The 13,441-nt window shown below is 50.0% G+C and overlaps 3 protein-coding genes across 3 annotated transcripts; 1 reads left to right on the top strand and 2 right to left on the bottom strand.

The window, feature by feature from the left end:
- Positions 1-118: 118 nt before the first annotated feature.
- On the bottom strand, positions 119-5,985 carry UREG_07787 (uncharacterized protein; the record flags this gene model as incomplete). Its single annotated transcript, XM_002582968.1, has 2 exons — positions 119-5,912; positions 5,966-5,985. 2 exons carry the CDS (start codon positions 5,983-5,985, stop codon positions 119-121), a joined length of 5,814 nt encoding a protein of 1,937 aa, XP_002583014.1.
- Positions 5,986-7,886: 1,901 nt separating this feature from the next.
- Positions 7,887-9,578, top strand: UREG_07788 (uncharacterized protein; the record flags this gene model as incomplete). The annotated part of the gene is made up of 3 exons (XM_002582969.1): positions 7,887-8,375; positions 8,435-8,902; positions 8,958-9,578. The coding sequence occupies 3 exons, from the start codon at positions 7,887-7,889 to the stop codon at positions 9,576-9,578; spliced, it is 1,578 nt and encodes a 525-aa protein (XP_002583015.1).
- A 646-nt stretch (positions 9,579-10,224) lies between these two features.
- On the bottom strand, positions 10,225-13,095 carry UREG_07789 (uncharacterized protein; the record flags this gene model as incomplete). Its single annotated transcript, XM_002582970.1, has 5 exons — positions 10,225-10,660; positions 10,782-11,409; positions 11,521-12,208; positions 12,277-12,856; positions 13,007-13,095. 5 exons carry the CDS (start codon positions 13,093-13,095, stop codon positions 10,225-10,227), a joined length of 2,421 nt encoding a protein of 806 aa, XP_002583016.1.
- Positions 13,096-13,441: the final 346 nt, after the last annotated feature.

Raw genomic sequence — 13,441 nt, forward strand, 5'->3', positions numbered from 1 at the left:
AAAAAATCAAATTCATGCCATCACCGCCATCCCAATATCTTGACACCAAACAGCAGAACAGCCTGGCTGGCTTCCGGCGGTGATAATGACACCTGATGCACTGGAACATTCTTGTTGTTTAAACGGTGAGTCGACCAAACTGATCATCCAAGTCCCTGGCCCGTGTGACACCCTCGGCGACTTCATGCTGGCGACCTCCAACCAGCGATCCGCACTGTGGACACATAGCTTCCTCCATCGGCATTCCACATTCTCCAATCGTAAACGGATGGCCATTTACGCAGTAGTACCAATGTCCGGTCCCTTGAAGCTCGAGTGCCATTGCTGCGTACACTGCAGCTCGTTCAGCGTTTGTGACGGGGAGATACACCGTTGACGAGCGCAACATCTTATCCACTTCCGATATCTCGGTTACCAAGCCAGCTGTTTGGCCAGGAAATTTCTCGCATATCGTGTGAGCCTGCCGCAAATGCTCTTTGGCTTGAATCAACAATTCGTCGGCATCCTCTTTCCTCCCGCACTCCAAGGCTGCGAACCGAGCCCAAAGAATGTGCCCTTCCACTGCAATTGCTGGCTGTGTCCGTTGCTGAGATTCATGCGCGAGCTTCTCGCAATACCTCCTGGTCATACTAAAATCAACGCTGATCTGGCATGTTTTCGCTTCACATACGGTTACAGTCAAAAAGTGTCCGATGATAACATAATCGCAACGAAGCACGAGAGCGGTGGTCAAAAGACGGTGTCGAACTTGAAGAAGGGTGGGACTGTTTTCCATGTTAGCGGCTATTCCACGCTGTCGTTTAACGTCCTCCACGAGGGCGTATATTCTCTGGAACGGCTGTTCAGATTCGTCAACTCTCGCCAGAAACCGCCAAATATTCCGTCGAAGCTTGAGAATCTCCTGATATCGTTTATCCGGCCGTACAATTTTGACGATTTCATTAATCTGCTCATTGTTTGAGCCCTTTAACTTCACGTCTATGACATCGACGAGCGGGCTACTATCCTTGCTCTTCTTTTGTTTCGCGAGTTGAGTTTGAAGTTCCATCATTTTTTCAGCCAGCGGGAGAAAGCTCTTGTGAGCCCACGCAATGAATTTCTTCGTGGCTTCGTCAATCCATCGTCGTTTAACAATACGAGCGTACCGTCGAGTAGTATTCAAAGGGCCACGGCAGACGGGACAACGTTTACTCTCGCTCTCTGATAATGGCTCGGACGGTTTCAACCCCATGATCGTATCCCCCTTGCCGGCTTCTTCGGAGATAACATAGTATTGACCCATACCTTGGTGTGCATCTAGACTTTCCATGCTGATGATATGGCCACATTGAGGAATAATGCACGGATTTTCATCAAGATTGGTATCCGCATATGTTGTTCCCATGATATAATCCACCATCGTTTGTTTAATTGATTGCTCGGCGCATACTTGACAGTATCGAGGATCTGGACATTCTTCGCCACAAATCGACGGACATTGGTGACCACACTGTAACATTTCTGGGCACCTCTTTGAACACGGCAAAATAGCGCAAGGAACAGCACAAGGAAGTTCACATTTACCCTGATGTGGACAGGCCCATGTACACTCTTCAATGCAGGGTGCACATGGTTCATGGCATTTCTTTGCACACTGAGAATGGGTGCACCGTATTTCACATGGCTCTTCGCACAACGGGCATGGACTTTCGCCGTGACAGGTGGCCTTGCATACATGACTGCATGTCTTATAACTTCTGCCACACTCTATCTTGCATACACCGTGGTTGAATACGCCGCTATCATCCGCGGGTCTACACTCCATACATAGCTTCGCACAGCTATGGCCGCAGGGAAGAAGCTGTCCGCAAACAACCTTGCATTGATATTTGTCCTTCAGTGGTAACTTGCCACAAGGAACCACAACTTTATGGCCGCAAATTGGTGCCTTAGTTTCTGTGGGAACTTTGCAGCTGTACAAGCTAGGAGTTTGCGCCTGGTAACATTTCAAACTGGAAGGCTTGTGTCCACATTTCAGGGTGATGCCAGGAACCGGAACTTGACAGTTTGTCTCGCATGGATCTCCGCATACTTTCGGACATGAATGGTCGCAACCTTTCATGGGCCTTACGCAACGTTCAAGACACCGAACGGTATCGTGTAGCGATTCTGAGTGACACATATTGGGACACCGATGGCCGCATCTCAATCTTGACTCGCACTTTCTGTTACATCCGCCCTCTGGTGAGAAGACCACAAAATCGTCCGGTTTTGATACGCCAGTTAGGATCTCGGGATGCCGAGGACAGCACAGTGCTAGTCTAGGACCCATTTGGTTCTTTCCCTTGAGGAGCGAGATGACCTTTGCCCACATGGGGACTGAACTTGCAGTTTCAGCGTTGCCGATAATGTACATTCCGTGCTGCGCTCGACTCAACAGGACATTGGCTCGATTCGGCGACCTGAGGAAGCCACAGTTTCTCTCATTGTTGCTTCGTACCAGTGAAATCACTATCACTTTGGCCTCTTCTCCTTGAAAATTATCCACGGTTGCTAATCTCACCGCATTTACGAGTGCGGTTTTTTGCATAATGTTCTTCCCGGTATCTATCACGTCGTCCAACAGGTCCATCGCTTCAAGGTCTTCAAGGTCTTTGTCAGCCACCACAATTTCTATAGACCGCCCAAGTCTTTCTCTCAATTTTTGCAGCTGGCCTAAGTACGGTGTGATGACAGCAATGCCTTCGCGCTTATAAGTTCCTTGTCTTACGAGATGAGAAACAAGCCCGTTGACCATCTCGACCTCAAACAAGTTCGTCTTCGAGAAAGAAGTTGTTTGACTCCGATCTGGACTATCCTCCAGGTGCTGGTGATTCAGCCAAAATAGTCGGTCACGCATTCCTGGTACCCCTGGATATTCGTGCACCGAGGGATGGTCCTGTAGCCGAGGATAAATCGTACTCCTAACCAATTCTGCAATCGAAGGATGCATACGTCTCTGAGTTCTCAAAGTGCTAAACGGAAGCTTAGCATCTCCAGTTTCCGGGTTGATCAGGCGCTCGAATAGAGACACGTCTAAAGAATACCGGTTTCCGCTTGGATGATCATGCTGGAACTCATAAGTGTTGATTTGCGGCCTGAGTTGCTGGTGATCTCCGATCAAGATGGCGTGCTCGATCGATGGAAGGAGAGCAGTAAGTGTGTGAGCCTCCAGGACTTCGCCAGCCTCTTCGCACACAAGGACTTTTGCCGGTACCCGGCGAAGCATTTCGATATTCCTTGCCAACCCTGCGGTGGTAACTCCAACGACATTCGCTTGATCGAGGCATCTAATGCTTTGCTCCTGATGACAGCCGTCGATTATATTCTTGGCTTTGCGGCATTCATCAAGGCTATCAAGCAAGTGGTTTGTGTGATTTCTGATTATATCGTTAACCCAACGATCATACAGTCGTTTCCTCTCATTTCGGGACATCTCCCACAAAGAAGTATTCCATAATTCTGAAATAGGGCGGCTTGATGATTGGTTCGGCGTTTTGCTATTAAGCCATCGTTTAATCGCCTTGTTAGGCTTGACTTTCACCTTTTGGAACTCCTCACTATCGATCTCCGGGCCAAAGAGTTCCTTATAATGGAGAGGATGGTCTTCTAGGTGCATTTGAATATTTTGCCAGGACCCGGGGTTTTCGAAAATTGGCAAATTTCCCACGATGCGACTCGTCTCTTCGTCCAGAGCTTGAAAATATTTGCCCTTCATGGCTCTTTCGGTTTTAGTCGGAGGTAACTTGCGTGACAGGCTATAAAGGTTTAGATCTTGAACAAGAGGGCATTTCGACCTTGACCCTATGCGGACCACTTGGTCCACGCCACTTTTGATCAAGTGAACCAGCAGCTGGTCGAGTGCGTGGTTCGTGTAGCATACGCAAATAATCGGCCCCAGCCCTGCTTTCTCTCGGTTTGCCAGTAAAGTTTTGATTAGTGATACTCCTGTATAACTCTTGCCAGTTCCTGGAGGTCCCTGTATAATGGCGAAGCTATGGCTCAGTGCGTTGATAATCGAGATTCGTTGGGCTTCGTCAAGCGTGGTCATCTTTTGCATTTCTTCATAATCCAATACCCGGCCAGGTGTTAAACTCAACGGTTTCCCTTCGGTCAAAGGCGCCAAATCAAAAGAAAATCTCTGTGCTTGCGCATATGAAGGCGGGGGAGGGTTTATCAATCCTACCCCTGGCTTCCCAGGTGGCAGGATGTCTGCAAACGGGACTCTTGTTGGAGACAGAGACATGTGTTGCAAAGCGCGCAAAGTTGGTTCAAATGCGGCTAATAAAACACTTGGAAATTCGAGAAGCGATTGGCGTAGCTTGGGTCGTCTATCAAGGTGAGTTGTTATCCACATAATATCCTCTTCTCGCGGCTCGACCAGTGCAAGAGTGATGGATGCCCGATCTTGGTCCTTGAATAGCGCTGCTGCTCGACGGAATTTGCCATCACGACTGGGGCCCGTGGCTTCAGGGCCTTTTGTTTCCTCATTCGTCTTTTGAGTGTCAAAGTGTGGACTGAACACCTGGAAGAAGATAGTATTTCCCGCGGAAGATATGTAACATACAAGCGAATCTCCTCGAAGCTGTTTGGCGTTCTCCCACCAGTCTCTTCGCTGCCTTTCGGCTAGGTTTACAACAGGAAGCGGCTGGTCAAATTCAGCCTGGACCAAAAGGCCCTTTTTTGTATCAAACTTGAGTCGTGTCAGGCAGACATTTTGATAAACGACATATCGTGCATTATTTTTGAGCCGCCGTTTAGATTTGTTGTTTCCATTGGGATTATCGACCTTCTCCCGTTCTATCCGAATAGCATCCCGAATGGGGGCGATTGTGTCCTCCCGAACCAGCCTAAAGTGCCTATCGAGCAAATTAGCCATGCCTTGAGGCTGGCCCTCGTCGCCGCTGACCGGTAGATATTCCGGCCGATCAGAGGATATTTCGTCCGTGGTAGGGAGGACTTTGATCTTTGTGATGTCTTCGTGATCGTTGTCGTGTCGCCGGCCTTCTCTGGAGAGATTCCCCGGAAGGTCGTAGTTGATGTCGAATATGGCATTCTGCAGGTTTACATCTGGTTTCTCCACGAATGTCGGGACACTGATGCCGAGCCGCTGTTGGATCCGACCAAGGGATTTCCGCGCAAGGCAGAGCGGCCAACCTGCTGGGATCGCATCGGCAATACGGGCCGCAATGGTGGAGATTTCGTCCAAGAGTTGAGCCTTTTGGTTCAGGTCGACAACTCTTTGCAGCACCTGCAATGTTGCCGTCAGCACATTAGCTTCGTGCTCTTGTTCTTCTGCGACATTATCTTGAAGCAGTTTCTTCAGGGCATCGGCGGCAACCTCAAAAACGTCTATAGCTCGACGGCCTTGTGGGCCAAACAAAAAGGTACAAATAGTATCCAAAGAGGCTTCTAACACTGGCGAGGAGAAGACGTAGGGAGCAGAGATCATCTGGAAAAATGGGGCCAAAGTCCGCCTGAAAAACTCGCTGGCTCTGAGCCGCTCTCTGTCGACAGTGATGTCGGTCATGGCTCTGATCATTGCTAGACCTTCGTCCGTTGCTAGCTTTGTGATGATTTTTTGACTTGTGTCTGGGTTGTTTTTTTCAATGAGCTCCCATCCCAAGCTAAAGAATCGAGATGTATCAACGCCCATGGACGAGGAATATGAGTTGGGCCTGGGAATAAGGGATGTCCATCTTCGAAATTCGGCGTCGATAATGCCATTGGGCGCGTTCGCCTGGCCAGCCGCTTGTGGTGCCTTGGGGAGATCATGCGAGAAGCGACAAGCATCCCCCTTATCGCAGCCCCTTTCTGACTGGAGGCGGTAGCATATCCCTTTAGCCGTGGGTGATATGTTCTCTTTTCGGTCAGGCCTGTGGTTCAAGCCCCCCCTGAGTCCAGTTAGCAGAGTGCCATCTTGCGGGCGTGCTGTGTCTGATATTACCTCTGGAAGCGTCGAGCCATGATTTGGACTCTTCACGCCACGATCATCAGGGGAGTTTCAGTGTTTGCAGTCCTATTTTCAGAAGCGCAAGCATGCACAAAACGATGGAGAGAAGAGCGAGGTGAGATGTGCTTCTGTTTGGCTTTGTTTTGTGTGCGCGGCTGTTTTGTGTGGGCTCGCCTATCTGAACGCGCCTGCTTTGGGTGCCATGGAATGTTCCATCAGTGTTCGATCTGTGAGCAGCACACAAACAGCTGCCATCAGACACACTGCCATTCTCTTCTGCACATTGCACTGGCTGCAACTGGATGGCCTCCTTGTTTCCTGGGATATGTATTGGAGCCCTGATTCAAGGGCTATGTGGAATGATATCAGGTGTAGATTCGCATCTACACTGCACTTCTCATCTTGAACATCTAGCTGACTGGACTCTGTAAAGCGAACCTCTCTCCCGCTGCGTATTCTGGACAAGATCATGTTCGATCTTAGTCTGTCGTTGTGTATATCTCGGGCTGAACCGGCCTGTGAGATCCAAGCCAGAGAAACATGGGTATCTTTTGGCCCTGAATGACAAGGCAGCATGGCTCTGTCCATACGTTGAATCATGGGTTATGGCCTTTCTACGGTAAATATCTGGCATCGAGTGTAGTAGCTAATATATGGAACTGACACGGATGATTTGGAGTGATGAAAAGGGGGTTTCTTTTTTTTTTCTTGTACAACCATCGTCCATTGGGAGACCGTTCAGATTCTTTTTATAGAAATAGTACAATAGCAACTACCGAGCACTCCGTGTCTCTTCCATCGTATGACAAGCTGCACGCAGGGCGACACAATCTCACGGACCCTGCAACCTCGACAATTGTTATTTAGCTCCTCGCTTCTTCAGAACAGCATCCAGTCACGTCCCTCATTCACCACTCTGACAGGGCTGGCCAACCGAGGGCGTTGACAAGGGCATTCTCTTCCAAGTTGAACCCCGCGCTGTTGCGATGCCTCGACGGATCCGATTATTTGCATCGTTCGCAGGAGCCAATTTGAGCATCCGTGGGCTGCAGTCCAATCGCCCGGCGACATCGACCCCCAAGAGGCGTTGGCTTGCAGCAGCAGCCTCTTTGCCGTGGTGATTGGATGCAACGCCGTTCTAGCGTGTGATGGCCTTGCAGCGGCCCTTGTCTGCAGCATGGGTGCTTTGGCGCTGTGATTCGCTCGACAGGGCTCGTTTTGTTTCTAACCGCCCGGACGAGATGCTCGCTGCAGATTGATGCCCGCCCGCCCCCGCTCATCACTGCCTCTTTGCAGGGCCAGACGGGTGATCCGAGATGCGCTCCTCAGGGCGGCGCAGGGCCCATGATTCTCGCGCAATGCACGAATGCGATCATGGGCTGCTTCTAGTCGGAAATCCCGGCCATTTCCTGACTCCCGTGGCCCTGAAGACAAGCTCGCTCTGCTTCCATTTGTCAGTTTGCTTGCCGCCGTCCTCGCTTCCCCTCGACGAAAAGCAGCGTCTCTCTCGTTCCTCTCTCCCTCCGTCCTCTTCTCTCCCAGCAACGTCTGTCTCGCACCTGGCCGTCCTCTGCAAACGTTCTCCCTGCCTTTCTTTCTTTTCTTGGATGTGAGCCGGCCTCGCAGCTATCAAACCGGCTGTTCTTTGCTCGGCGAGTCCTGCACTTCATCACTCTTGCGCCTCAACACGGCCGGAGAGAAGCGGACTGAACGAAGAATCTCTGCTCCTGCTGGCTGACAGGGACAGCTGGTGAGTTACAGGAGATGCCCTACCCAGTTCTGCCGGATGGAATTCAGTCTAATCGCTCTACAACCTCTAGCTTGATATTGTTTTCATATCTCTAGGAGCTGGTTCTCTTGGGAAACAGACAACGAAACTATTTGTTTTCAATTCCAAAAGCACACGGTTCTCGCCATGGCGAAATCACACCACAGTGAAGACTCTTTCGAGCCAGTATCGCCGATGGATGTTGTGCAACCGAAACGAAGATCGGTGGGATTTGGCGCTGTCAAAACTATCGACGTTGAAGATACGCAATCGCCCAGTGACTCCAATCCGTCGACCCTGAGCCCGCCTCGCACCCCAAGATTCTCCGAAGCCACTTCTGTGCATTCTCCTGTTGCCTCGTCGTCTCGATCTCCCTTTGCAGATCCTCCCGCAACAGCTGAATCAAGTTCTGAGCCCAATGTCTCTGATCTAGGTTTTGGCTATGTGGCCGACAACCAGCCTTCCAACCATGCCTCTGGTCCCCAAACCAGTCCTCCTGGCTCGCCTTTGAAAAGTGCACTAAAATCCCCAGGCACGCCGGGTCGCCTGGTCAATCCGCTCAGCCCTACTTTCAAGGAGGAACAGATTGTCGAGTACTATGAAAAGGAAACCGAGGAAGAGAATGCTAAGGATGTCGTATGTAAACCCTTAACCCCCTGCCCTCTGGGGACCCATTTGCTAAGGCGTTGAACTAGAAAATCAAAACTCGTGTCCGAATAGCAAAGTTCTTACTGCGCGGCGTTAATTTCTCTTGCAGCCTGATCATTCTCGCATTGCTGGCTCACAGCTTTGTGGTATTTAACGCCACGAAAAATCTTGCATCCAGGGGCAACTTCAAGCCATGGTCCCCAGACACAAACCCTTGGCCTCAGATCGTCATTGTGGTCGTCGCATCAATCTCAGTCCTCTTATGCGTATGCGTTTTTATAGCTTACTGCCGTGGCGGGCATCGTCGAGCTGAAAAGATAGGTGTATATTACACCGTCTTTGGAGCCTGCTTCTTTGCCTTTACGATTGTGATGTGGGTTGTTGCCGCAGTCGTGCTTCAACACAGCAAAAACAGCGGCAGTGAAAAGGATTTGTGGGGCTGGGCTTGCAACGAGAATCAGCGCCGCGAAATATATGCGGATGTTGTTGATTATGCACTCGTTTGCCGTATGCAGGTACTTAATCTCCATCTCCCTGCTTTTAGCTATTTGCAAACTCACCGTTTCCTAGGACTGGATCTTGGTCTGCATCATCATCGAGGTCGTTGTTGACACCATCACCGTTGCAATCTACGGAGTGGTTTTCTACCGTTTCTGGTCTAAGCGCAAGCTACGCAAGTCGATGTATGCCCGGGACAAGGCCCGATCCGACCTCTACCTTGCCACCCTGCGCTCTCAATCAGCCCCAAACACCCCCGGCTACCCTCTCAGCCCTGGCTCGATGCAATTCCCCAAATCCGCCGCCTCGGGAATCGACCCCTATTCCGTTGCTGAAAACGGCGGGCAAAGAACCCAGTTCGCACAACCCACTCCAAGCTCGAATTTGCCCTTCCAACTCCAGCCCCCGCCAATTCGCGTCCAGGCCCCGACGCGTGACAACTCGCCGACCGATGGCGAGCCACCGGCATCCGCTGGACTCGTTCAGGTCCTCAACGAGCACGTCGGTCCTGCACCGGGAGAGCAAAAGTACGAATCTGTGCCTATTCCAGGATCCTATGCCGGCCCTGTCAACAGTCCAACCTTTATGCCCCAGTCATCGGCGCATCAAAGGCAAGGGAGTCGGGAAAGTGAAAACCAAGCGCTGGGGACGGCCGTGACGACTGATAATGCTGAACCTCCTCGCAACCAGTAACGCTATTTTGTAGTTTCAGCATGCACTCTTTATTTGTATTCGACCGGAATTCAGTGTTTGACCGTTGGCCTTTAATGCACCTCGCCATCCACCTGCTGAGCTTTCTGCTCATATATGTTTGCATTTTTTTGGACTGATGTTTCCCTTGTTAGATACCAACTTGCTCTACCTAATATTTCCACCCTTTTTTTTTTTTTCATAATCCATGTCGCAGGACCATCTTCTGCTCTGATGTATGATAATTGTATGCAGAAGACCTGAGAACATGACCATAGTATGTTGTATGATCACCTTTTATACTTGCCCGACACAGGTAACTTGAAACGCTGCTTCTTTGGCAAGACTCAAGAGCTGCATTCACTCACTCTCAGAGTTAGAACTAGGATATCTATGAATCTCTCCAAGGTACTCACTATCCAAGCCTATGACTACACCAGGCTGAGACTAAAAAAGATATATGCCTCAATTGAAAGGCTCAATTCTTCAAACTAAACCCAATATATCGTGACGACACATTGCAAGTTATCCAAGCACAATTACAGCACAAAGTGAATTCAAAACAGCCAGAAGCTGTAACAACAACATAAACGGCCGTGAGTCATCCCTGTCCGATACCAAATGTCATAAAGCAAGAAGAACCGGTCTTTCAGACTTCACCTTCAATCACTGCACCCATATCTTTGCTCACAAAGATCTCCTCTAGCCTCCCATTCCAATCCCCTTCAAGCCCATTTTGGTTCTCTAGGACCAGTCCTTTTTCATTTGCCAAGTGAAGCAGACAGATGAAGCAGTATGAAGTGCTAATGTCGCGCATGGCTTGCTCAGGATATGAGCCTTGTAAATTGTTTATGATATTCGTAAACCGGAGATTTTCTGACTCATCAGACGAGGGATTATGTTGCGTTGAAGCTTCAGAATTGAGGTCGGCGCTTGTAGTATTCGGGTCAGATACGGGCGCCGGGGGGCTCGTGGCTACCGCTGCTGACGGGGAAGCAGAACTAAATGAAGAAGCAATTAAGCGATCTCCCATTCCTTTCCACATGACTTCCTTTAATCTTCGCACGTCAACCTTCTTCGCTACCCTAGCGTAAGCAACGTATTCGGGACGAACACGTCGGCCCCCTTGTGTCACAAGTTGTGAACCAAATCCGCCGCCCAAAACGGTACCAGGCGTGGCGACACTGTTTAACAGGGCATTGATACCGGAGAGGCCTCCGGACTCGCCGGCCGAGGCTCCCCTGCGGTGCATTAGGGTCCATTGTAGGGGAAAACGCTTCCCTGGCATCAGCAAATGGCAAATTATCATCATCGTCATCCACTCCTAAAGGTAAGCCGTGGGGGAAGGCTAAGCCATCATCGTCCGCAAAAAAGTCGGCATCATATGTCCCAGTAACAGCCTCATTCTCGTCAGCGTTTGTTTGGCCCATTCCTGGTTTTTGTGATGCCCAGAACGCTTCATCAATTTCACCATTATTCGTAGACGAAAATTCGTTCGGACGGCGATTATTCATTTGTCCAGCTTTATTCCGTGCATGGAAGCCCATCCGCGCTCTAGGTTTCAGAAACAGTCGCAAAAGATTACGAGAGTTGAAGTGCTTGTCATCAGGGAGGAGATTGCGCCCTTTGGTTTTCCATTGGGATTTGGGCAACGAGATCGCAGAGTTGGAACTTGTTTGAGCGTATATTATTTCTGCGACAGCAAGATCGAGCGGGGAAGAGAAATTGATCTCGAAGGGTTCTTTCTCCTTCCGTTGTCGCGGAGCGGGATTGGAATTCGAGGCAGTGGTCTCCTTTATTCTGCGAATTTTCCAGTGCTCCGGGCCTGCCCAATCTTTTCGCAACGCATTATCAAAATAACTCAAAATGTTTTCGTGGTCCCGATTAGCTGGTTGATGCGATAGTGAAACTCTGTAAGGGTCGTCTTCAGTAGATTCGAACACACCTCCCAAGCTATCATTATTCGGCCCGTCACCCGAATCTACGCGGTGGACCTTTAACATCGGCTCGAGCGCAGCCTCTCTCGCCCATACCTCACCACCTTCACCGAAACCAACATCTCCGCCAATGTCAAAGCCAGAAACAGTGCCATCATCATCATCAAACCCGATAGCGATGTCATCATCAAGCATAATCCCGGAGGCGTCCCTTAGACCTTGATCTGGTTGCGCGTTTTCTTGTCGCCAGTCTTCTGGGGCACGGAGAAACGGGATATCCAGTGTGCCATCTCCAAAGTCAAGGTTTTTGAGGGATGGGCAAATATCCTGCTCGGCGAGACTATCCAGATCTGGGAAAAATTTACTTGCTAGAGGTCCCAAATCAATCTCAACTTGTTCGTCTATAGAGTTAGCGGTTTGAGGTCTGGGGGTCGGGGATTTTGATCCTTCTTGTTCCCCTTCTCGTTGCTGCTCATCTCCTTCGGCGGTTGCATCGACGTCGTCGCTACTATCAAACACGATCCTGCCTTGGCCGTCTATCGAAAGATGGTTTAAAAGCAAGCCTTTGGCACCACCTTCATCAAAATCGGCGGAGGCTTTCTTGAATAGGGGATCGACCGCGAATTCTAGCTCAAATTTCTTTAGTTGTAAAGAGGCAAAAGAAGGGGCCAACGTGGCTTCATGCGAGCGAGAAACCTAAGACCGAGTTTAGAAACCGGTGCAAATCGGTAGGTGAACGGCATGTGCATGCAATGGGAAGCTACCTTTTTCCGCTTTCTTCTAATTCCATCTTCGCCAGTCTCTTCCTCCTCATCTCCATCTTCTTCAGCCGCCTCTTCATTTTCGTGTCTTCTTTTGCTGGTATTATTGGACTCTGCCAAGCCACTTAACAGTTTGCCGGTTTCAGTGGCAACGCTATCAACTCGGCTCGTGTAGATTTTGACGCATCCATCAAGCGTGCAGCTGGCTTTCTGAAAATTCACACCGTCTCCTTCTTTCAAAAGAGACATATCATGAAAGTAATCGATGAGAGCGAAATTCCAAGAATTTGTAGCATTGATCTTGTTGTCTGTTGCCATTTTCATCCATTCCTCGAAATTCGCGAGGATAGGCACGCGTTTCATGGGAGTCACGGCTCTTCCCAGGGCATCGACATCGCTTTCCCTCCCGCGCATCGACGCACGAGGCGTACGGGGACTGGCGGATGCTCTATCGTAATTCATTCTTCTTGGCGGCATCGGCGTCTTCACCGCGGCCTTAATCTGATTCATCTGCATATCGTGCAGGGCCTGGCGGGACTGAAGCCGCGCAACTTTCTCGCCCACGTCATCGTTGAGAGGAATCCTAGCAGAATGATTGCGGTCAGCGCAACTGGAATATCTCGATCTAGGCCGTAGATATTGATTGTCCTGCGCGCTTCCTTCCCCGTGTTCGGCTCGCGCTTTCCTTTCCCCATAGCGCTCGCAGAGCTGAAGAAAAACTCACTTCACGTACTTCATTGTAGACGCTTTGGGTGTGCTATCGTGTCTGGAACTGCCGCGGCGGCCATGATTCTTGGTGGGCGGGTTGACCACTCGAGGCATGGCGGAGAGTCACGCCTGGCTGGGCGGTCCTGGGCTGATTGTCGAAAAAATATATTATAAAATGGACCCAAAATAACCACGTAGCTATACGGATAAGCACTATCTGATATCGAGTAACGGTGCTGTGGCATCTCCGATTGTCGCTGTTTTGTTGTGCGTCGTCGCGGCATTCCCAAACCAGAATTGGCAAAACATACGGCGGACGAAAACGACCGCCTTGGCCGAAACTATGCTTATGTAATCTCTTCTATGCAGGAGGGAGTTCAATGCCTTTGTTTCGTATATGTTTTAGCTATTATCCCATTGACTAACAAGCTCCCTGTTGGCTGTGATAGTTGCTGAGCCC

The sequence above is a fragment of the Uncinocarpus reesii genome, genomic scaffold (assembly GCF_000003515.1).
Source record: "Uncinocarpus reesii 1704 scaffold_5 genomic scaffold, whole genome shotgun sequence".
Lineage (NCBI taxonomy): Eukaryota > Fungi > Ascomycota > Eurotiomycetes > Onygenales > Onygenaceae > Uncinocarpus > Uncinocarpus reesii.